Source organism: Panicum hallii, chromosome 2 (genome assembly GCF_002211085.1).
Source record: "Panicum hallii strain FIL2 chromosome 2, PHallii_v3.1, whole genome shotgun sequence".
Taxonomy (NCBI): Eukaryota; Viridiplantae; Streptophyta; class Magnoliopsida; order Poales; family Poaceae; genus Panicum; species Panicum hallii.
The window spans coordinates 17501-41292 of NC_038043.1; the positions used below are offsets into that span (position 1 = coordinate 17501).

Genomic DNA, 23792 nt, shown 5'->3' on the forward strand with positions numbered 1-23792 from the left:
TCAGAGTGAGCTAGATGTTAGGCTTGGTTCAGCTCGTTTGCTAGCTGGAGCTGGCTCATTTAGCTCGTGAGCCAGCTCGATAAAATAAGCAGAGCCGTGGGAAGTGCGGGGTTGGGGCTGTAGGTGCTGATGGGGCTGGGGTGGCGCACCGCACACCAAGCAGGGCTGCACGCGACACAGGGCGGGGCGCTGGCCGCTTCCGCACCGCGCGCATAGAGATGGCAATGGGTACCCGACATCCGAAACCCGGCGGGTTTTTACTCTATTAGGGTACGGGTAGGGGCTAATATCTATACCTGTGGGTTTCTTAATGGGTGATAATCTGTACCCAGCGGGTACGTGGGCACGGGCATGGGATCGTAGAACCCGAACCCGCAAACCCACGGGTTTTTTAAACCCAACATAATATAAAGAATGCAGATCATATACTCATTTTATTATAGCCCAATAACTTTATTTTGAAACTTTGATGTCTAATGTAGTGAACTAGTGGTGCCATGCTACGGATGGTGGACAATAACTGGATATTAATCTAACTGTGAACTTGTGATGTCTGATGTTATCAATGGTGTTATGATTTGTGAAACACTCTATCAGTCTTATGATTGATGTTTATTATGTATTATTGCCTCAGTTTTATGTATGTGTCTATTGGCTGATACATCTGAGTGGTTGAGTACTTAACAAATTGTCGGGCACGGGCAGCCCGCGGGTACCCGCCACCCGTACGGGTACGGGTTTGGGACATAATCTGAACCCGGCAGCGGGTATGGGTTTCTTAGCGGGTGTATTTTATCCTGACGGGTACGGGTATGGGCAAGCAATCCCCAGCGGGCGCGTGCCCGTTGCCATCTCTACGCGCGCCGAGTAGGGCCGCCCGTGCCACAGGGCAGTGTGCTGGCCGCCGTCGTGCCATGAGTGGAGCATGTTGGGGTTTTTAACCCTTGTATAGGCAAGATCTAGACCAAATGGACTAGTCGTAGGTAGCAGCACGCTGCATTTACTACTTGCATGCAGCCTATGAACCAAGGCTACTTTTGCTTGGAACTTGCGCCTGGTCTTGTACCCAGTGCCCCTTTACTATAACTTGTCCCGTTGGAACCTCTACTTAAATCAAAGCATACAGAAGGTACTGGCATCCAGTCGGAACCCTAGAGCAGACAACCTTAAAGTATGAGTGTGTTTATCTTCTCCTAGTGCAAGCAAACCATTCGGTTGTGCCTGAGAAACCACACGGTAGGTGGTAGGTTTCCCATAATTGGTATCAAAGCCTAGGTTAAGTATCCGTTGGATCAATATCTCCATCTAGGAAGCCCGTTGTGTCTAGGCATAGCTCGAGGGAGAGCAAGAAGCCGGTCCAGAGCCAAGAGGGTCTTCACGGGAAGGAGGACCTGACGCCCAAGGACCAACGGCCAGAAGACTCGAGGCGGCAGGTGAAGAAGGAGAAGAAGCCGGTCGGTGAGAAAGATAGGGGGGTCATCATTGAGTGACTCTGTAACCTCACGTCGCCACCGGAGGCGCCCCTCCCCTTCCCCGCGTGGGCGGCGCTATCGGGATGGGGACTGGCTAGCTGTTCAGAGGGTAGTGAAGAAGTTGAGTGGCGCAAAGTACCCGACACTGATGAGATCCAACTACACCCACCGGAGCCTGGTCATGAAGGTAATGCTCCAAGCCCGCAACCTCTGGGGCGCCATCGAGTATGGCGACTGCGACCTCCAGGAAGATTGCATGGCCAGAGAGGTCCTTATCCTCTCAGTGCTGCCAAAGATGGTGCCGCGGATGGCCAAGAAGCGGTCGGCTGCAGATGCTTGGGACACCATCAAGTTGATGTGCGTTGGCAGCGACAAGGTCCAGAAGGGCAGAGCCCAATAGCTGCAGAGGGAGTTTGAAGCCATGACATGTCGCAGTGGCGAGAAGGTGGATGACTTTGCTCTGCGTCTGTCCAACCTCGTCATCAATCTGGAGGAACTAGGTGAGGAGATGGAGGAGCAGCGAGTAGTCGAGAAGCTCCTTTGGTCGTGCCACCTTGATTCGACCACCTGGTGATGTCAATCAAGACGTTGTTGGACATCTCCTCCCTCTCTCTTGAGGAGGTGACCGGGCGTCTCAAGGCGCAGGAGGACCGCATGGACAACGCCGACTCGAATCGCGACTCAGGCAAACTGCTATATGCAGATGTGCCGCGCCAGCGAGATCGCGAGTCGGGCGAGGGCTTGTCTACGACTGGAGGTAACAGGAGCCAGCGGCAGCGCCCGCTGGCTCCAAAGAAGAAAGCAGTTGAAGACGGTGAGGCGAGGAAGCCATCGCGCGATGACACCTGCCACAACTGTGGCCTCTTCATGACACAGGTCTGTGTGGAAAACCACTCAGAGGAGCAGCAAACTGAGTTGTTTTCTGTGCAGGAGGCCAAGAAAGTAGTTGGGAAGGTCAACAAGGCAGCTGTTGAGTACTCGGGCGACCATGGAGTTGACTGCGAGTCTACTCCCCTACCTACGATGACAGCTACTACAACTACCTGCATCGAAGAGCCTCAGGCTCAAGCCTACCTTGGAGAGGGTGGGGAAGATGAGTTGATGGAAGGGTGGTACCTAGACATAGGGGCCACCAACCACATGACGGGGCGCAATGACGTCTTCTCCCACCTTGGTCGGGCCATGCGCGGCTCGGTCAACTTCGGTGACGGATCAGTCGTAGCCATCCATGGTTGTGGCACTGTCATCTTCTCTGGGAGGAACGGGGAACACAAGGCCCTGGACGGGGGTCTACTACATCCTAAAGCTGCACAGCTCCATCATCTCAGTTGGGCAACTCAACGAGAGCGGGTCCAAGATCCACATTGAAGATGGTGTCTTGCAGATTCTTGATTGTGAGAGCCGACTGCTGGCAAGGGTTCCCCGCAGTGGTAACAAGTTGTATGTGCTGTGACTGGAGGTCACAAGGCCGGTCTACCTCACCACTCGCCGTGGTGATGATGCCTGGCGGTGGCATGACCGGTTCGGGCACGTCAACTTCAGCGCCCTCCAACAGATAGGGCGGAGGAGCATGGTGTGCAGGCTGCCGCAGCTGGCTCACATTGATCAGTTGTGTGACATCTACGTCACCACCAAGCATCAATGTGCCCCCTTCCCCAAGCAGGCGAAGTATAGGGCAGACAAACCGCTCGAGCTTGTACACGGCGATTTGTGCGGCCACATCACGCCGGCAACTCCAGGAGGCCGACGCTACATCCTGCTACTGGTGGATGATGCCACAAGGTATATGTGGACTGCTTTCCTCGCAGACAAGAGCAGTGCGCCGGAGTCCATTAAGAAGATCCAAGCAGCTGCGGAGAACAAGTGCGGGAGGAAGCTGAAAGTGTTCCGCACCGACAACGGCGGTGAGTTCACGTCGGCATCCTTCACTGAGTACTTTGCTGGCCAGGGTGTGGAGTGGCACCACTCGACGCCTCACACACTGGAGCAGAACGGCATGGTGGAGCAGTGCAACCAGTCGGTGATGGCAATGGCGCATGCCCTACTGAAGCAGAGGGGCATGCCGACCCTACTGGGCAGAGGCCGTGAGCACGGCCATGTTCCTCCTTAAACCACTCAACCACCCGGGCCCTCTCCGACAAGATGCCATATCAGGCGTGGCATGGAAGCAAGCCGGCGGTCCAGTTCCTACGTACCTTCGGGTGCCTGGCGTATGTAAAGGAACTCGGGCATCGCGGCAAGCTTGAAGACCGGTCGACCCCAGGCGTCTTCATCGGCTACAAGGAAGGAGTCAAGGCCTACCAGGTACTGGACCTGGTAACACAGCGTGTGCGCACAACGCGCGATGTAGTGTTTGATGAAGACTGCGGCTGGAACTGGTCGCAAGAGGAAGATGGTAACACCGAGTGCAACTACGACTTTGTTGTCGAGTACCTTGTGGATGCTACGGTGGCTGCAGAGGAGTCAGCTACCCCCTCGAGTGCTTCTCCGACTTCCCCTGGTATGTCTACGAGTACTATGGACTCTATTTCGAGTACTTCTGGGGGTGAGGCGACTCCCCCGACTGCTATCCTAGCTCCCTCCATTCCCGCTAATGCGACTCCAAGTGCCCGTGAGGGCGGTTCGAGTAGTCATGCGGCCCCTCCAAGTGCTCGGGCGGGTAACCCAAGTACTCGTGAAGCCACTCCGAGTGCACGTGCGGGTACTCCAAGCACTCGAGAGGCCACTCCACATACTCGTGCAGGTACTCCAAGTACTCGAGAGGCTGCCCCAAGTGCTGATCCACTCGCGAGCGCTGCTCCGAGTTCTTCCCCGACTTATGGCAGCAACGACTCGCGCCTCGACAATGACCACGATGATGCCCCATTGCGCTATCGCCCAATGGAAGACTTGCTCAGTGAGCCGCACCCAGGCCTTGAGCAAGTGGAACTCGAGGAGGCAGAACTGATTCTCACCAGCACGGGGGAGCCATGCTCCTTTGCTGAGGCAGAGCGGGAGGAAGCCTGGAGGGCAGCAATGCGCGATGAAATCAACTAGGTTGAGCGCAACAAAACTTGGAAATTGGTTAAACTCCCAGCTGGGCACCAGGCCATTGGGCTAAAATGGGTGTTCAAACTGAAGCGCGACAAGGCGGGAAAAATCATCAAGCACAAGGCACGACTGGTGGCGCACGTCTTTGTTCAACAGGCCGGCGTCGACTTTGATGAAGTATACGCGCCTGTGGCTCGCATGGAGTCGGTGCGAGTGCTTCTGGCTCTTGCAGCCCACGAGGGCTGGAATGTCCACCACATGGACGTCAAATCAGCCTTCCTAAATGGAGACCTGAAGGAGGAGGTCTACGTCAAGCAGACCCCCGGGTTCATCGTCCCAGGGGAGGAAGAGAAGGTGTTGCGACTGCGTAAGGCCCTCTATGGCTTATGACAGCCGCCGTGGTCCTGGAATGCGAAGCTCAACTCAACATTCAATGCACTTGACTTCAAGTAGAGCGCGCACGAGCACACCATCTACAGACAGGGTGGTGGTAAGCACGGGGAGCCACTACTAGTCGGGGTCTACATCGACGACCTGGTGATCACCGGATCGTCTGAGTAGGCCATCAACAAGTTCAAGAAGGAGATGAAGGGCCAATTCCATATGAGTGATCTTGGACTTCTCTCTTTTAAAACCTTGGCATAGAAGTGCATCAGGAGAGCGGGAACATCACTGTGAGCCAAGCACGGTACGCCACGCAAGTCGTGAAGATTGGCGGGATGGAGGGTTGCCACCCTGCCTAGACACCCATGGAGGAGAGGCTACGCCTGAGCCGCGACAGCACCGCCCCGTAAGTCGACTCCACCGAGTACCGGCGACTAGTCGGAAGCCTCCGGTATCTCCTCCACATGCGACCAGATCTGGCCTTTGTGGTTGGATTTGCGAGTTGTTTCATGGAGAGGCCGACTGAAGAGCACATGAAGGCGGTGAAGTGCATCCTCCGCTACGTCAACAGCACGCTCGACTACGGCCTACGCTACGAGAAGTCGACTGAAACAACTCGGTTGGCTGGCTACAATGACAGCGACCATGCCGGCGACATTGACAACTGCAAGAGCACTAGTGGCAATCTCTTCTACTTTAGGAAGTGCCCGGTGAGTTGGCAATCACTCAAGCAACGAGTGGTGGCTCTGCCATCATGTGAGGCAGAGTATGTTGCAGCTACCGCAGCAGCAACCTAAGCAGTCTGCCTCGCGCGACTACTCGGTGAACTCATGGGAAGGAAGGCCGAGTGCGTGGAGCTTATGATGGACAGCAAGTCAGCACTGGCGCTGAGCAAGAATCCTGTCTTCCACGAGCGGAGCAAGCACATCAAGTTGAGGTACCACTTCATTCACGACTGCATTGAGAAAGGACTCATCGACGCTGATTACATCAACACCAAGGACCAGCTCGCTGACATCCTGACAAAAGTACTCGGGCGAGTAAAGTTTTAGGAGCTGCGATCCAGGATCGGGTATGATCCAAGTACCCTCAAGCAAGGCACACAAGGCTTAGGAGGAGAATTGTTGGGGTTTTTAACCCTTGTGTAGGCAAGATCTAGACCAAATCGACTAGTTGTAGGTAGCAGCATGCTGCATTTACTGCTTGCATGCTGCCCATGCACCAAGGCTACTTTTGCTTGGAACTTGCACCTTGTCTTATACTCAGCGCCCCTTTACTGTAACTTTTCCCCTTGGGACCTCTACTTAAATCAAAGCATACAACAAGTACCAGCATCCAGTCGGAACCCTAGAACAGACAACCTCAAAGGTGTGAGTGTGTTCATCTTCTCCTAGTGCAGGCAAACCACTCGGTTGTGCCTGAGAAACCACTCGGTAGGTGGTAGGTTTCCAACAGAGCAGAGCTGCGCGCTACACAGAGGCCAGGGCAAGGCGCTGGCCGCCGCTGCGCCACGGTGCAGCCTGCCCGCCCGCCTGGGAGTGCTGGATGCTAGGCGGGACTGCGGGAGGGATGGAGGGTCGGGACTCGGGGTCGGGTGGGCGGCGGGGATGGGGGCGTCATCGGGGTCTCAGTGACTCGGGGGGGAGTCGTGGAGACAGGGGCATTGGGGGAGAATCAGGAGGCAGAATGCAGAGCCAAGCTAGGGTTCCAGAAGCATTTTAGTTGAGAGGTTGATTGGGCTGAGAACATGGGCTGAAAGTTGGGCAGCTCTTGGGCTTTTGGCTTCTAGCCTTACTCGTTTCGGCAAATGAGATGATGGTTTGTAGCTGCCAAGCTTACCGAGGGATACCCCAAAGTAGTAGATTTGTATGTAGCGTGTCACCAAGATCAGGAACTCGAAGCTGCAAGCAAGATTTAGACAAGTTCGGGCCATGATGTGCGTAATACCTTATGTCCTGTACGGTGGTTTGTATTGCCTTACATTGGTTATCGATGTGTTGTCCCTTTGGAGAGGGTCCCTACCCGCCCTTATATAATTTGAAGGGATAGGGTTACATGTATTCTAGTCCGGTACGAATTTAGAAGTCCTACTCTGGTCGTACCGAGTAGCTCCTTCTATACCAACTAGTCCTACTTGTATCCGAGTACAACAAATATAAGGTATGGGACATGCCCCATCCTTCATTCTAGATATTTCTATGCCTTATGAGCAGTCAAACTGCCCCGACTCTGACAAGCCCCCGAGCTCTTCGTAGCCGAGTACTGCAGACTTCAGAGTGCTTCTGAAGCCGTCTTCGAGTTCTTCTGAAACTCCATTTTGAAGGTGTTTTCCAAGTACTTCTTTGGCTGCCTCGAGGCTGTGAGGTGATCATGCCCCGAATAGTTTTAAGTCTTCTTTTATATGGGTGCGATGAAAATCGCACTACATATGGAGTAGCCCCCGGGTCTTTTGAATCGAAGAATCAGGCTGAGGATCAAATATTTTTTAAAAATAAGCCTTTGATGACACGTGCCTTGCAGCCCCTGAGTCTTGAATCCGAATCCCAAAGATTTGGAAAAAGATCTAAAATAACGTGGCATGAATCAGAAATTGAATTGATGGTTAAAATAGGAAAAAAATTGATTGAAATTTGAAAGAAAACCCTTTTTGGGGATAATATCCTGAAAAAAATGGTTAATCAAATAACTTCCCAAAAATTATCCTAAACTACCGCTCAAAATAAATTTTATCCCGAGAAAAACTCCTCAGCTTTCGCACTGTGAGACCAGACCCCCCGTTGGTTATTTAACCACACAGTGACTTAGGGTTAACCCACGCTTTCATTTGCCTTTTCACTGGTTCAAGCCCTTCGTCTTCCTCTGCTCCAGTGCCGTCGCCCTTTCTAGATCTAGATCTAGGGTTGCGCCTCTTCCACCTCTTTTCGCCGGCAAACTAGTCGCCAGTGCTTTCATTCGCCTCCGCACACCTCTGCATCCCCTCTCCAGCAGCCCACGAGCGCATGCGAGTGAAGAAGCTCGTGACGACAAGGATGGGTAAAGCAAAAGCCACTGCCAAGGGAGAGAAGCACAAGAAGAAGGAAGAGGCTAAGCTGATGGAAAGCGACGTGAGTTACAGTAAGTGCTTCAGAAACAATCTGTTCCGTCTTGTGAAAGAAGGTCTTCTTCAAGAACAACATCTTGTTCAGTGGCATCCCTCGTTCTGTGACTTTATCCTCGCGATAATGTAGATGAAATTGTTTTATTCCAACATTTTATTGAAAGGGGATTGGCCTTCCCCACCTTTGATTACAATTATGGTCTTCAACTCCACCATTTTAATCCTAATTCCGTCGCACATATTGCGATATTTGTCCATCTATGTGAAGCATTTTTGGGAATCGAGCCCCATTTTGCCTTCTTCTGTTATCTCTTATGTCTCAAGCCTCAACCAAGTATTGAGAACCAAAATGTAGTCGGAGGAGCCAAATTTTAGATGAAGTAGAAAACAGACAAGTACATCGAGTATAAATTTTCAAGTAGAGGTTGGAAAGAAAGGTGGTTCTATATTGGAAACCATAAGCTATCCTTGCTAGAGAGAACTGAAGGAGTACCCAAACCACACCCAGAGTGGAACCAAAATCCTCCTCGGTTTGAGATGGATCAAGTTAATGAGCTGCTTGAAATGATCCAGGTGGGAGTCACAGACAACTCGCGGGCTAGCTCGTTAAAGTACCAAGCTAAAACTTTAGCTTGGCTTGGTGACATTTTCCAATGAGCCGAGTTCGAGTCGAGTTGAGCGAGTTAACAAGCCACGAGTTATTCGTCCAGCCTTAGTGGAGGGGAGGGGAGGGGAGTCCAGAAGGGAGGTGGGCAGTAAGGAAGGGAAGCGGAAGAGCGAAAGCGTGATTGACAGTCGGGATTGAAAACGGGTGCGACCGTGGGTACAGAAATTTTCTCGGTGAAAAAAGTAACCCCAAAATAACAGAAGTATTTGAGAAAGTACTATTTTTTCTTCTCCTCGAAACTTTTGGACACCCCCAGATCTGATATACGGGTCCAACGTGAGGGGTAGAGAGAGATATACAGCTGAAAAGTGTTTTCTATTATTCTGTGACCACCGAAAGAGCTAGTCTGAAGATATTAGTGACATCGCTAATTGCATTGGTACCAGGGTGACACAAAAATCATCTTAATTATTGCGGTTTGCAAAAACGAAAGAAAAATCAAATGTAAAGTTCATAAAACTCAAACTACTAACTACTGATAGTAATTCATATCGCAGTCCGCCCAAGTGTCGTAGAACCAGTCGTCCGAGGATAGATAGAAAAAGGACCTCCGATCCGTCATCAGACATCAGACTCGGCCGGGCAGCGGATGGAAGCGCGCGGTGGGGATGAGCACGAGCGGCTGTTTCCGGGCGGCGACGAGCCCTTCGGCCTCCTCCATGTCCAGCGGCGGCGGCTTTGATTGGCCCTGCGGGATGGGCACCGCCCAGTCGAAGCACTGCACCAGCGCGGCGAGGAACGCTGGCACGGCCTGCATGGCGAGGCCCATGCCGGGGCAGGCGCGGCGGCCGCTCCCGAAGGGCATGAGCTGCATGTGCTGCCCCTTGGGGTCGACGCCGGCGCCGGCACCGCCAGGCATGAAGCGCTCCGGTCGGAACTGGAGGGGCTCCTCCCACGAGCCCGGGTCGCGCCCGATGGAGAAGATGTTGAAGAAGACGGAGGTCTTGGGCGGGATGGTGTAGCCGCGGACGTGCACCGGCTCGATGGTCTCCCGCTGCGCGAACACGGCCGGCGGCTGCAGCCGCAGGGTCTCCTTGAAGACGGCCTGCAGGTAGGGCAGGTGCGCGACGTCCTGCTCGCCCACCAGCCGCGAGCCGCCCACGACGTCGTCAAGCTCGGCGCGCAGCCTGTCCATGCAGGCCGGGTGGTTGATAAGGTGCGCCAGCATCCACTCGACGCTGGTGGCGGTGGTGTCGGAGCCGGCGGTGAAGATGTCGAGGACAAAGGCCTTGATGTTCTCCCTGGTGAGCTTGACCTCGGCGTTCTGGTCCGCCGCGGCGTCCATGAGGATGTCCAGCAAGTCCTTGGTGCCGGTGGTGGTGCTCGGTGCCCGCGACCGGCGACGCGCCTCCTCCTTGGCCGTGATCATGATCTCGAGCAGCGCGTCGAACTTGTCGCGCACCTCGCGTGTCCTCCGCGTGAGCCCCTGCAGGTCCCATCCCCGGCAGAGGCCGACGTAGTCCTCGAGGTTGAAGGCCCCCACGACCTCGGCGACGTGCTTGGCACAGTCCCGCGCCGCTTCCGTCATGTGGCCCGGCAGCGCGCTGGCCACCATGCGCATGATGGCGTTGTTAGACATGCTGATGAGGTGGCGGCTGACGTCGATGGCCTCCCCCCGGCCGGCCGCGTCGCGCGCCGCCGCCAGCACGGCGGCCAGCTCGGCCTCCCGCACGGGGCGCAGCTGCTCAACGGTGCGCGGGCCGAGCAGCTCGGACATGCAGAGGCGCTTCATGAAGCGCCAGTGCGGGCCGTAGGGCGCGAAGGCGAAGCCGGCGTCGTCGTAGGCGAGGTGACGCGTGACGGCCGTGAGCGGGCGCTCCGGGATGCTGGCCTCGAACTTGAGGAGGTCGCGCGCGGCGTCGGCGGTGCCGGCGACGACGCAGTGCGTGGAGGGGCCGAGGCGCAGGTAGACGAGGGGCCCGTAGCGCGCGAGGATGCGGTCGAAGGCCCGATGCGGCGGCGGGCGGATGAGGTGCAGGTGGCCGATGAGCGGGAGGGCCATCGGGCTCGGGGGCAGCCGGTTATTGGCGCTCCTTCTGGTGAAGAGCGCCGCCGACAGCGCGAGGACGAGCAGGACGGCGGCCACCGCAGCTGCGGCCTCATCCATCTTCTTTCTTTGTTTGTTTCTTCTTCTGGGGTGGCTCGCTAGCTTCTCTCTCGGGCTGGGCTTAGCTTTTTAGCCAGTGGTTCTCTTATATGGCGGCGGCCAGCGGCTACGCACGTGTCGTGTCGATGGCCTTCTCCTTTTTAATCAACCCAAAATCTTTCTCCGACGAGGAGGAACGATGGCCACCCATGGCACCTACCACCACCATCAGCCGTCGCTGAGGTTGTGTGGCTAGCGGCTGCATTTATTTGATGAGGGTGTTGGCTGGCCCGGCCCGCGGCGGGTTGTAAGTAAGCAAGTAGGTGCCATGTACGGCCCGATTGCATTCCGACGTCCAGCTCCAAAGCCACCGATGCAACCGCACGTTACTTTCCAACGACGGCAACCACCACCGCGCCCGGCCGCAATTTTTGGAACCAAAGGTTTTCAAATGCTAGATGATATGATGATTATTCATTCGTAAACAAGTGTCAAGGGCTCGATCGAGTTAGGGCCGGGCTTGCGACAAATAAAAGGCTAGCTTTTCATAAAGTAAGTAACGGATACAACAGACTGTGATGAAGCAAAGGGCAGCACCCGCTGCATGAATCTTAAGACTAGTGTGACAAAATTTATCGTCCTAGTACTCCAAACGCGTGCAACGGCTTCTTGGCTACTAGAAACAGTGGTATCCAACAAGGCTCAAAGATTTCTTTTCTCTTTTAGATATTATAAGCGTATGTTAGTTTTTTTGTTAGGTTTGAGGGATTAGGACGAAGGATACACAGCAATTTCACACTATTAGATATCATCACCAGTAACAGACATGCCATTTGTGAGATCCATTTATCAGCCTCCAAATATTATCATCATCCTTTTCTTCTTCCTCCTCCTCCTTCTCCTCCTCTTCCTCCTTGCATTGCGCCAATGTTGTGCTGCCCCACCCGCTGGCCCCACAGCGCCGCTGCCCCATCAATAACCAGTGCCGCTTCATTGGGCCCACTTGCTCCTATCAGCACTTCCCCAGTCCTACCCTATGCATGTGCCATCCTGCCCACGCTAGCCAAGGTCGAGATCCTCCCTTTCTTCCCTAACGTCGGTTAGCAGAGCTCCTCACAAGCGGCGGAGCGCGACATGAGCTTCTAACCAAATTAAGATCTTCATCCTCAACTTCTATTCCGACTCCGCGGATCTCCTGCTCTTCACCTCCCCGCTCTCCCCCGATAGCTTCTCACCCCTTGGCCACTGTCGTGCATGGTGGAGGGCGACTCCTTTGCACCAAAAAGTGGAGTAGGCCATGGTTGAACGGTGTCCCCACCGGCCGCCGAGAGCAAGATCCCAATCAAGGGCGAGTAGAAAACGAGCTAGCCATGATGCATAGGTCCTGCTCCATTAGCATCGGCTCGTTGTGGCCGCCATAGTGCGCCAGTGCTATCACTCACAAAAGACGATTGGGGGTTTGGGGAGATCTATATAAGGGAATATTCCTCTTTAGGGATTAAACCAAACGTCCGATCAAATGGGCTTGACCCATTCCATCTCACTTCATACCATGAACCAAGCTCGTGCTAAAACTATCCTATTAGAGTCTTTTAGGTCACCAAGATAGGTCAAAGATTTTTTATGGTTTGCTTCAAAAATCAAAAGATATATAAGCGAAGTGGTGCTACCAAACACATTTGCATTTTATTGTGAAAAGATTGTGTCTAGGATCAAACGATTGATGTTAATAAGCATACATGTATCTAGCTTATGTTTTGGTATATCTTCAACGTATAAGTATTACTTTCAGTATATGTTTATCATGTTCAACTTAAGGGTTGCGGCCTTGCTATAGGCTTGTCTCAAAATAAGTGCCGGCATAATACTAGTTGAAACAAATTTGAAGATGCTTCTTTCTCTTGAGCCCAAGTGAGACAAAACCGTATGTAGCTGTTAACTTTGCTCAAAAAAATGTAGCTGTAACTGAAACCATGAATGATTCTACCTGCAGTAGCTACTTAAAGAGACGGGGGCAGAACTGGCGGTTGTGAACTGTAAAATTAATTATCTCTATGTCTTGGGCGCAGATGGGGTTGGCGAGCTTGGAGGCTTCAGCTCTGCGTACCTACAGGCCGCGGTGCCAGTAGCACATACAGAAACATTGACGACTTAATAATCAGTAAGTAAAAGACAGTTAAATATATAAAAAGATCAATTTATTTGCTGGATATATACCTTGTGTAGGGTGAAAGTGGCCGCTGTTGCTTCACCTCATTCTCCCCCTGCGGTTGATCCGATGGATTGCTGCTGCCAATGCCCGATGAAGAATTAGTGCCTCCATATGTAACTGAAGAAGAAGAAGAAGGAGGAGGAGGAGGAGGAGGAGGCGGCGGCTTCAAGTCCACGAATCTGAAACAAACATTTATCAAGTACATACAGATGATCGATTTCATCAGTGGGAATTAATACATGATCGATGCATAGGTATCATCAATTTCAAGACATGGGCCGCTCGCCCTCGTGAGGCAGGTGACCGCGGTGGCGACGCGTCCTGTGCCACTGCCGCCAGACACCCCACCCCCGGCGCCCTTCGCCACTCGCCGACGATGCACGCGGGACTACTGCCCCTCGCAAGCCCAGGACTTGCCGGTCACGTGCCATTGCCGTCGTGCCATGCCAGGCCTAGGGCGCTCCTCCAGTAAACCCGCCTTCTCCGTGATTTCCGCATCACGGCGACTCCAGGTGTTGTCGCCCCTTCCCCCCTCGGCCGCTTGATTTGTGTCACCGCTCACTTTAATGTCTGCCGATTCAACTCCTTCTATGTCATGAACGTCCTCTCGTTTCACTTCACGGCACCACCTGATCTAATCAGTCTATCTTCCACGCTAGGGTCGCTAATTGTCATGTTGCTAACTTTCTTGTCGCGCGTGGTCACCTCGAGTTCAACAAGCTCCGGTTCTGCCTCTACAGCTCCGAAGCTCAAACTAGCCATGGCGAGTGACCTCCTGAAGGAAGAAACATGCACTAACACCAGTAAAACCACCTCTTCCCACTTGGTTCCACGGCATGTCACCGATTCCTGAGGAGTTGACATGGCTAGTGCTCCTTCTGCCAGTAGAACGCACGATGCGCACAAGGGCCTCGTGGTCACAAGGGTGCCGAAAGGAACTGTGGGTGCCACTCTGAACAGCCTCTCGCCAAGAAGAAGCTCATGAAGAAGACCAAGAAGCCCATCACAACACCTGATCTAGTCAAGCTGGCTGATGTTGTTGGTCTGGGGAACTCGGGCACTCGACCGCGCCCTCGCCATTGCTGCAGCTACGAGTAAGCATGATTGAACTCGAGGTTGATTTCGTGCGGATTGTTTTGACTTATTCAGTTAGCAATAGCATGTCCCTCCACGCCTACCAACTGTGACTGCTCTACTAGCAGTCCTCGCCGTGTTCCGGTCTTTGTCAGGTGTGCTTCGTGTCTTTAGTTGAGTTTGCATCCTTCTCATTTTTTGGTCGCTGGTTCTTATCTGTTGTTTGTGATGAAATCCTTGTCTGGGGCTCGTTGGCGCCTGTTAGTTTGGGTAGCTAGCGTGTTAGGTTTGCTTGCTTCGCTCGCCTGTTGTTGGTCTTTGGAGCTGTGTTTGTCCCTCTACCTAGTGTTGCTTGTTAAACTATGAATGCTAGCACTCTTAACTACTCCTTGATCTGCTGGAATCAAACCAGATGATTTCAGGCATATATGTCTGCAAAACTGCTCACTCGAGATCATCACCAAGATGCTCACATCCCGGCTACAACATGAAATCCCCAAGATCATCGACATTGACTAGACTGGTTTCATCGGAGGGTGCTCCATCTCGAAGAACTTAAACTAGTGCAATGCTGTAACAAGTGAAAGCTCCCTACGTTGGTTCTGAAGCTTGACTTTGCCAAAGCATTTGATTCAGTTAAATGAGAGAGCCTGGATAGGATCATGAAGCCAAGAGGTTTCCCTCCACTGGTGCAGCTGGATTGCGAAAACATCCTCTCCTCCTCAAAGTCAGCTATGCTGGTCGATGGTACTCCTGTAAATGAGGGGTTTCTACAGGGAGATCTGTTGTCGCCATACCTCTTCCTACTCATTGCGGATGTTCTCCAACAGATGCTTATAACAGTCAACAAGCATCAAACACCCAGCTGATGATAACTTCTCATGCCCCGTTCTACAATATGCAGACGACACACTCATTGTTCTCCGGCCGGGTAGACCTGGGTGGCGCATGCAAGACACCTGAAAGAAATCATGGAAGCTTTCTCGGCGGCAACTAGGCTTAAGATCAATTATAACAAAGGCACAATTGTGCCAATGCACACCCCAGCAAACCAGGTGGAAGAGCTAGTCGGTGTCATGGACGAATGCCAGGTTGGCGCCTTCCCGCAAACGTATCTAGGCCTACCATTGTCTTGCGATGAGTTACGCCTGAGCGCGTTTGCACCACTGATCTGCAAATCCGACAAATACCTTGCGGGCTTGCAATCAACACTGCCAGAGGGTCGACTGCTTCACCAAGGGACGCTTGATGCGTTGGACAAGCGACGCCGAGCTTTCCTATGGTCAGGGCACGACCAAGTTCCTGGTGCCCAATGTCTGGTAGCATGGGAACGAACATGCCTGCCAGCCAAGGAACTTTTGGCTTGCTGAAAGCCCTTTTACACCACCCCCGCCCCCCGCCCCCCGCCCCCGGTCTTCCTATGGTGAGGGGACGACCAAGTTTTGGCTTGCTGAGTTTCCACAAGATCTTGTTGAACATCCAATGATGTAAACTTTTGGCTTGCTCAAAGCCCTTTTACGCCCCCCGCCACCCACCCCCCCCCCCCCCACCACCACAAAAAAAAAACAAATACATGCATGATGCATATATAATTAAGTTGCTTACGCAGTGTATGGAGAGAGGGGCCGGCTTGAGGTCCGTGAGGACGCTGCCGCCTCTACTTCTTCCGCTTGCTGGGGCTTCTTGTTTGGAAGAGAATCGTTGCTCCGGCTGCTGCTCGGTGTGGGGGGTGGGGAGGAAGGTGGCTTCAGCCCCTCGTACCTGCATGCACATCCATTAATTTTGGTGATTTATTATACTACGCATTAGTAAGTACCATGCATGCACGCCTAATTGGAAGGATATTTATGCATGATCATGCATTTATGTATATAATTGCAAGTGCATGACGCAATCCTCTTGCGCATTTTTTTATAAGAAAAAGCTAAGCGCATTACGCCGTGTACGGTGAGAGTGGTCGCCCTGCTCCTGCTGTCGCCGCTGCTGGCTTCTTCACCTCCTCTGTTTCCTCCTCAGCTGGGGGTTCCTGTTAATTATTAGTGCCATGGTTTATTATTCACCGTCACTGGTGAAGAAGGAATATATATAATCGAGACCACTTCGAACTCGATCGCTTATTAATTACCCTCTTGGAAGGGACGGCGGAGAGCAGCTGCTCCATGGGCAGCAGCGGCGCGGTTGTCTCGGCGACCACTTCCACCACCTTGCAGTAGGCTGCCCTCCTGTTCTTGGCCATGCATCCGATCAGCTCGGCGACCTGGAGGTTGGAGACGAGGCCACCCACGTAGGTGTCCTCGGCTGCCACCACCAGGTTGTGCGTCTCCTTGAAAGCGTCCGTTGGCCTCTCCATTCCTCCGGGCCTTACGATCTAGTACTTTGTTGAAGACCATGCATGGGCATTATATTATGAGTTGGCGAATACACACACACACACACACACACACATATATATATATATGTATATGTATATGTATATAGCACTAGCACATGCATGCATCATATATGTAAGGAAGCATGCAGGGAGCTAGAGTAGTGCCGGCGGCCGGCCTGCCTACCGTGTAGGGGATGCCACTGCTGATGAGTGCTTCTTCAGCTCGTCTCTTCCAGCACAGAACCCCCCAGAACAAGCTTTATATATATATTTGTGCATTATATTTATTTGCCAATGCAAGGAAAATCAACAAAGTTAAGTCACTAATAATATAGTAATAATTACTTCAAGAGGAACGCAGGGAAGCCGATCTTGTTGGTGCCCAGGGACGTGACCAGGATGAAGTGCTCGACCTTGGCAGCAGTGGCCGCTTGTACAAGGTTGCTGGCGGCCAAATAGTCGATGCGGTATGGCCCCGTCACATCCAAGATCTCCTTCTCGCTGGCACCAATGGAGCACACCACCAATGAAGCATTGCCTATGGCCTTCACGATGCCTTCCTGCGGCTGCTTCTCCAGGTCACACTCCACAATCTCAAGCATCTCACGCGAAATTGCAGCAGCTGCGTCGACGTCTAGTTTCAGCTGCTGGACGCTCTGGAAATGCATTCAAATCATACTCTGTCAGACTTTTTTTTTGAGTGGATACTAGCTAGCTCTGGCAGACTAGATAGATGCACAAGTAATTAAGATATATATGTATATAGTAGTAACAAGCAGGTATATATATATATATGTAGTACCTGCACCAGGGACGACGCCCTCTGCGCGTTCCTGACGGCAGCGCGGACACGGAAGCCAAGCTTGATGAGCTCCCTGACGGCTCGGGAGCCAACTCTTCCGGTGGCGCCGGCCACGAAGACGAGGTCCTTCTCCTTCTGCGGCGGCTCTGCTGCCGTCGTCGTCTTCGCCGCACTAGACGCAGAATTAGCACGAGGCCATGATCTTGGCCGGGCTGGTGGTGAGTTACTGGCTGTAGCTGTACTGATGATGATCCTCTGCTTTAGCTTGAGCAGCCGCCGACTGCTGGCTGCTGCAGGGCGACTAGTAGTGCTCGCCGCCGTGCTCAGCTTGCATGCCGACGACGCTGATGGGTGGCGCAGGGGCGAGAGGGAGGCGACGGTGTCCATGCCCACTCCCAGCTTCAGCCTGCTGGCTGCCTCCACCGCTGCAGTCTCTGCTCCAGCTGCTGCTGCTCACGGGAACTAATAAATCTGCTGCCGCACCGCACCCACGCGGCCGGCTGAATTTGCTCGGATCCATCCGACGTGGCGTGGTCGAGTCCACATTCAGGGATAGCGTGGGGCCCACCCCCTCATCCTAGCTCCTCCTTCCTGGTCCTCAGCTCCACTTTTCTCAGGCAGCGCAGGTTAGTATGATTAATTACAGCTTTTCTACTTCAATTCTGGCTAAAATGAAGCATCACATGTTTACAATCAATGCAATTAGACGTACTTGTGCCCTGTAAAAACCTCCTAGCTAGTAAAGTAAATTTTCTACCTCAATTTGGACTTGTCCATCTCGCTTCTCATACTGCTATTGATCATCTTAAGAGTTAAATGCACTATTATATTAATACATAAACTCGGCAAATGGGTGCACTTAGGTTAGATGCATCATCTTTGTATTTGTTTATTTAGATGTAGTAAATCGGTGCATTTACATACATGATCCCTGTAATTGCTTATTTGAGCGCAGTAGCTTGGCACGTGGGTGCATGACGCGTGTGAACTCTAACATGCTAACGGCTGATTTAGTTGGAATGTGTGTGAGGATGCGTGGGACATGGGCGCCGACCTTAGACTACTCTTGGTGTAAAGTTTCGTGACATAATTATTAAGATTGAGAATTAAATTACTATGTGCCGGTTGAGTTTCACGAGAATAAAACTCATCTCTCATCTCATAAAACTCTCTCCTTCTCTCTTTTCGCCGTACCAGCAAAATTGATGATGTGATATAGAATTTAATATTATAAAAACTCCCATATGTAATTTGTTGAACGATCAATGGAGTAATGGAGTTATATTTAGGTACCTCTGACATCACATGCAACAAAGTATATATCTATCTCTCCGATTTCTTGTCTACTTTCTTTAAATGGATGCGGAAATCACGTGTGCAAAACAAGTATAAATTGTTTGGTTGTTGAGCAGAGACATGCTAAAAAAATACTAGAAATCTTCTCCGCAAGAAACATATGCCACTGGACAGATATGATTGTGTGCTTTGTATAACACAACAAATGGAGGAATCTCTAGTTCACCTTTTCTTCAGTTGCATCTCCAGTCAAGGTTGCTTAAATCTTTTGCAAATTAAACTGTGACACCTCGCTACAGCCCTTGGACATGATTATCCAGGCACTTTTTAGGACTTCGGGACATGCAGATTTTTTTTTCCTTTTGGGCCTACAGTCTCTGTGCAAATTATCATTTTATTTATATATAAAAAATAGTAGGAGACTCCTCTGTCGACCTCTAAAAAAACATGTTAACGCCAGAGATGTTTTCACTTTTTAAGACCAAAACAAGCAAATGGTACCCTGTGTATGCGAGCTTCAATTCAGTTATGCATGCTGGTTAATATGTGGAGTGTGCTGCTACCTCCCTTCCAATTTTAAAATATAGATTATTTTGATTTTTCTAAATTTATAAATTTTATTATGCATCTAGATAAATATAGATTGTTTTGATTGTTTATATTACACAATAAGAAAAATAATTCATCAGAAGCAGCAGATGGGAGCAGGCTAGGCACCTGATCATCGAAGAACAAAACAGCTTTCTTTCTTATCATTCGTTCATTATTGACCGAACAAGAGACTGATCGAAACGAGGAGAAGCAAGCTACAGTAAGTAGTACTGAAATTAAGAGATCGATCGGATTGGCAATATAGATGGATGGATGGATCGACGATATATAAGTAAAATGGATGGCCGCGGCCGGCCTGGTTATCTATCTATCACTCGGATCTGGCGGCGAATCGCTCCACCTTTGGGTCGGCCAGGTTGATGCCGACCATGGCCTCCCCGAGCCCCGCGCTGACGTCGGCCAGGATGTTGGGGTCGCTGTAGTGCGTGACGGCCTGGACGATGGCGCGGGCGCGGCGCGCAGGGTCGCCGCTCTTGAAGATGCCGGAGCCGACGAAGACGCCGTCGCAGCCGAGCTGCATCATGAGCGCGGCGTCGGCGGGCGTGGCGACTCCCCCCGCGGCGAACTGGACGACGGGGAGGCGGCCCAGCTGCTTGGTCTGCATGACGAGGTCGTACGGCGCGGCGATGCGCTTGGCGTAGGCGAAGACCTCGTCGTCGTCCATGTTGCGGAGCGCGCGGATGTCGCCCATGACGGAGCGGACGTGGCGCACGGCCTCGATGACGTTGCCCGTGCCGGCTTCCCCCTTGGTGCGGATCATGGCGGCGCCCTCGCGGATGCGGCGCAGCGCCTCCCCGAGGTCGCGGCAGCCGCACACGAAGGGGACGCGGAAGTTGTGCTTGTTGATGTGGTGCGCGTCGTCGGCGAGCGTCAGCACCTCGCTCTCGTCCACGTAGTCCACGCCGATGGCCTCCAGGATCTGGGCCTCCACGAAGTGGCCGATGCGCGCCTTGGCCATGACCGGGATGGTGACGGCGCGCTTGATGTCGCGGATGAGCCCCGGGTCGGACATGCGCGCCACGCCGCCCTGCGCGCGGATGTCGGCGGGGACGCGCTCCAGCGCCATGACGGCGCAGGCCCCGGCCTCCTCGGCGATGCGCGCCTGCTCCGGAGTGACGACGTCCATGATGACGCCGCCGCGCAGCATCTGCGCCAGGCCCACCTTGACGGAGAAGGTGGCCGACTTAGACTGCTTGGAGGGCTCCAGCAGGGCGGCGCCGTTGTTGCCGTAGACGGTGACCACGCCGCTGCCGTTGCCGTCGGACGCCATTCCTATCTTGTGCTCTCTCCCTCTGGTCTCTCTCTTGTCTTGTCTTCTTGGGAGAGGAGAAGATAGGAGCGGATTCTGGACCCTTCCCTTGTGTAATCGCTCACTCAACTCGCTCCAGTCAGGGCAGGCGGCGGCGGCCTCCAGAAGGGAAGGGAAGAGATGAGGAGATCTGTGGTGGGTGGGTGGAAGGGAAATGGGTGGCGACTGCCTTTATAGCGGTGAGATGGATGCACGGACGGCCCAGATCACCTCCCGCTTCCCTCGCCGTCGTCCATCCAGCCCAGTAAAAACCCGGCCACAGGAGGAATCCAAACCAGTCTTTACCTTCTCTTCCACCTGCCGTGCTTGCTGGTTGGTTGTTGGCCTCTCTATTACCACTGGTCCTCGAACTATCCAATGATAAATGATAGACTGAGCCAAAAGTCACAGTTTAGAGACGAAATCGGCTATTTATCATTTGATGGTGATAAGAATGTCCAAATTAGTCCTCGAACTATCCAAACCGGCTCAATTTTATTCATTCAGGGATGTAGCTTGCCACGCTGGCTTGCCTCATAGCGAGCTAGGGCTTCAATTAAATTGTATAGACCATTTTACCCCTATTTTCTTTTCACATTAGAGCAGCACCATCTTTTTCTCCTGCTCCTCCCCATGACGGATGCATAGGAGCAATAGCTCGGCGCCCCAACCAAGTAGCTCGCCGCCCAAGGAGGCGCCAAGGTATTGCTCCTATGCAGCCGCTATGGGAGAAGAAGGAGAAAAAAGATAGTGCTCCTCTACGGGATAAAATGATCTACTATTCAATTTATTTCAATTAAATTGAAGCTCTAGCTGACTAAGCAGGTGACAAGGTAAGCCAGAGTGGCGAGCCACGTCACCGAATGGACGAAATTGAGCCAGTCTGGATAGTTCTAGGACTGTTTTCATAGTTCAGGGATGAAATTGAGCCAAGCGCCACAGTTTAGGGATGAAATCGGCTATTTTGGTTTGAAAAAAAAAGCAATCATGGCTACACTACGTGCTAGTATGTCTCTACTTTTGAGGATTTTTCTCTACCTTTCAGTTTTCTTGTTCTTTCTTGTCAAAAGGAAATGAACCTTTTTTGTTTCTTCCAAACAAGAAAGAGAATAAAAAGGACCTTTTGAATATCAAGCAAAGATACCCCAAACGAAATCTAGTGGCAGGCGTCAGAGAGTGAGGTATGGTTTGTAAGCAAACAGAGCAAAATTCAGAAGCATACAAGCAAAAGAAATTCCTAGCAAGCGGCCGTGCGTCTCCACGGCCGACGCCACACACTTTCCATCACCAACTGCTGCATTTTTTGAATTCTTAACAAAACTGTGACTCGGACGACGGCTACGTCCCTCCCAAATCTCCTGCCAGTTTCGGTTTCTGGATGGATAGATGGGCCGTGCTTGGCTGGGGCGGCTCCAGCAGTTCCCACATATTCAGGACCAAGAGAAACACCACTGCCCAGTTGCCATGAGATACACTACACAATCTTCTCATCTCCTCGCAGCCCAGCAAGCAAAAATGCCTGGTCCCATGCCAATACAAGAAGATGATGCCACAGATCTCATTATATTGCTCCTCCCAATGCACCTCGATTCGTTCATAGTTCCATACCTCCATTCAGGCATACAGTAGTTCCATAACTCAAAAGTGGACTCGCTAGTACCACTAGTACCGCCCCCGCCCCCAACAAGTATGCTCCAGTGGTCAGCGCTTGTCTGTTCTGGAGGAGGGTGTAGAAAAAAAGAACAGTTTCCCCTGCTATCTGATCTCTTTTAATTCGGAGCTGTAAAAGAAACTTTGATGCATATTTCCTACAGTAGTACAAGTGAGTTCTAGTTGCGTACAATAGAAGTGTCCTTGTTTTCAATGGGGGTTTATGATCCTTGCTGATCTTCCGTTGTAGAATAATGAAAAGGAGAAATCAAACTATGAATGGTATGTGTTTTTATACTGGTCTCAGGCATAATCTAATATCCCAATGTGTAATATTTCAGTGTTTAGTTAACTGAAAGAGCTCCTTTGTTATTGTCCTGTTGATATACAACTTTGATATAAATATCTTAATGTTGCTGAACAATGGTCCAGTCAATTATGCACAATTCAATTCCAGAGTAGTAATTATTCACAATTCTAGATGTGTGGATTAGTGAATGTTCTCTCAAACCATGTTCCCTGACATATATGAAACCTGCGATCAAAAGGAATGCTGTCTTTCATGTGACGCAGTGTGTTGAGCTAGAACTTACTTTTAGAAGAAACTTTGCAGAGTGGGAAGAATTATTAGACATGATTTTGGGTATATACTAAACGACAATACAAGACACTGTTTTTGGGCTCTAGAAAAATTAGAGGATTGCTCCACTGCATCCTTATATAGAGAGCTAACCTTCCCGGGAGTTCTAAATAGGTGGATGACGATGGAAAACCAAATTACCTGGTCTGCTTGGTAGGGCTCCGCTGTCGCTGAAACGGCTCCGGTTGTGGCTCTTCTGATGAAACGGCTTCTTTGATAGAGTTAAAAATGGCAAGCAAAGTTGCAGCCCCTACACCACACCTAATTGTTGGAGCTGCAGGCCTGCATTCCATTTCAGCAGCTGAGTTTGGCAGCCGATTAGCTTGATTTGAATAAATAAATTGATTGGTTTGCATCGTTTTATATTTTGAGTTCATTTGAAATTGAAAGGGATTAGTGTCTAAGTAATATTAGTCACCATTATTATATAGTAGAGTAAATTAAAAGGGATAATATTATTGGATTGTTATATACTCCATCCTTATCAAAATATTTGTCACCGTCGACTTTTTCTTACAACTTTGACCATTCGTCTTATTCAAAAATTTATTATAAATATAAAAAAATTAAGTTATGCTTAAAAATATCTTTAATAGTAAAGTACATCACAAACAAATTACATGGTATTTATATAATTTTTTGAATAAGACGAATGGTTATAATTATAAGAAGAAGTCAACAGCGATAAATATTTTGATACGGAGAAAGTACTTATTATCGCTCGTACTTTTTTCTTGATCAATGCAGTTTTCTCTTTTCCTCCTCTCCCATTCCTTATAACCCTATCTCTTTCTCTCTTTTTTTTTTCCTTCTCTTTCTTCCTTATCAGCTCCTCCTCTTCCCTCACAATGTCGCGGCGTCGCTGCGCTGAGCTGAGCTGCGATGCACGGCACCCACGCCTTCATTACCGGCCCACTGCGCTACACCCCACCGTCGCTCTGCTTGGCCCCGCCCGCTACGCCGCACCCTAGCAGCCTTGCTCTGACCCTGCGGCATCGCTCCAGCCCATCGTGCATGCACCCCGGCGCCTTGCTCCGACCGACCAAGCAGCTTTTGACTTCCTACTTTCGTATCTTGCACAAGTTTTATTTTGAGTGCCAAATTTGACTAT

At 51.4% G+C, this 23792-nt stretch overlaps 4 protein-coding genes across 4 annotated transcripts; 1 reads left to right on the top strand and 3 right to left on the bottom strand.

Moving 5' to 3' along the window:
- Nucleotides 1-2045: 2045 nt before the first annotated feature.
- On the top strand, nt 2046-3582 carry LOC112879923. Its single transcript, XM_025944364.1, has 2 exons — nt 2046-2666; nt 2932-3582. Exons 1-2 carry the CDS (start codon nt 2046-2048, stop codon nt 3580-3582), a joined length of 1272 nt encoding a protein of 423 aa, XP_025800149.1.
- Nucleotides 3583-9038: 5456 nt separating this feature from the next.
- LOC112879889 (cytochrome P450 93G2-like) lies at nt 9039-10835 on the bottom strand. Its single transcript, XM_025944311.1, has one exon. The coding sequence runs from the start codon at nt 10755-10757 to the stop codon at nt 9219-9221; it is 1539 nt and encodes a 512-aa protein (XP_025800096.1). The 5' UTR covers nt 10758-10835; the 3' UTR covers nt 9039-9218.
- Nucleotides 10836-12607: 1772 nt separating this feature from the next.
- On the bottom strand, nt 12608-17669 carry LOC112879890 (protein TIC 62, chloroplastic). Its single transcript, XM_025944312.1, has 8 exons — nt 17196-17669; nt 16739-17049; nt 16578-16650; nt 16148-16390; nt 15960-16048; nt 15628-15783; nt 12954-13127; nt 12608-12843 (listed from the first exon to the last, which is right to left on the bottom strand). Exons 1-8 carry the CDS (start codon nt 17580-17582, stop codon nt 12789-12791), a joined length of 1488 nt encoding a protein of 495 aa, XP_025800097.1. The 5' UTR covers nt 17583-17669; the 3' UTR covers nt 12608-12788.
- A 1545-nt stretch (nt 17670-19214) lies between these two features.
- Nucleotides 19215-20567, bottom strand: LOC112883159 (probable pyridoxal 5'-phosphate synthase subunit PDX1.1). The gene has a single exon (XM_025948410.1). It carries the CDS (start codon nt 20371-20373, stop codon nt 19414-19416), a length of 960 nt encoding a protein of 319 aa, XP_025804195.1. The 5' UTR covers nt 20374-20567; the 3' UTR covers nt 19215-19413.
- Nucleotides 20568-23792: the final 3225 nt, after the last annotated feature.

What these genes read in the sequence shown, in the direction of transcription:
- LOC112879889 (XM_025944311.1), bottom strand. Translation starts at nt 10,757, where the DNA reads ATGGATGAGGCCGCAGCTGCGGTGGCCGCCGTCCTGCTCGTCCTCGCG.
- LOC112879890 (XM_025944312.1), bottom strand. Translation starts at nt 17,582, where the DNA reads ATGGACACCGTCGCCTCCCTCTCGCCCCTGCGCCACCCATCAGCGTCG. An exon ending in CCACTCTCACCGTACACGGC is followed by an intron (nt 15,784 to 15,959) that starts GTAATGCGCTTA and finishes ATGTGCATGCAG; the next exon opens with GTACGAGGGGCTGAAGCCAC. An exon ending in CCACTTTCACCCTACACAAG is followed by an intron (nt 12,844 to 12,953) that starts GTATATATCCAG and finishes CGCGGCCTGTAG; the next exon opens with GTACGCAGAGCTGAAGCCTC.
- LOC112883159 (XM_025948410.1), bottom strand. Translation starts at nt 20,373, where the DNA reads ATGGCGTCCGACGGCAACGGCAGCGGCGTGGTCACCGTCTACGGCAAC.
- LOC112879923 (XM_025944364.1), top strand. Translation starts at nt 2,046, where the DNA reads ATGTCAATCAAGACGTTGTTGGACATCTCCTCCCTCTCTCTTGAGGAG. An exon ending in GTCGGGCCATGCGCGGCTCG is followed by an intron (nt 2,667 to 2,931) that starts GTCAACTTCGGT and finishes CTGTGACTGGAG; the next exon opens with GTCACAAGGCCGGTCTACCT.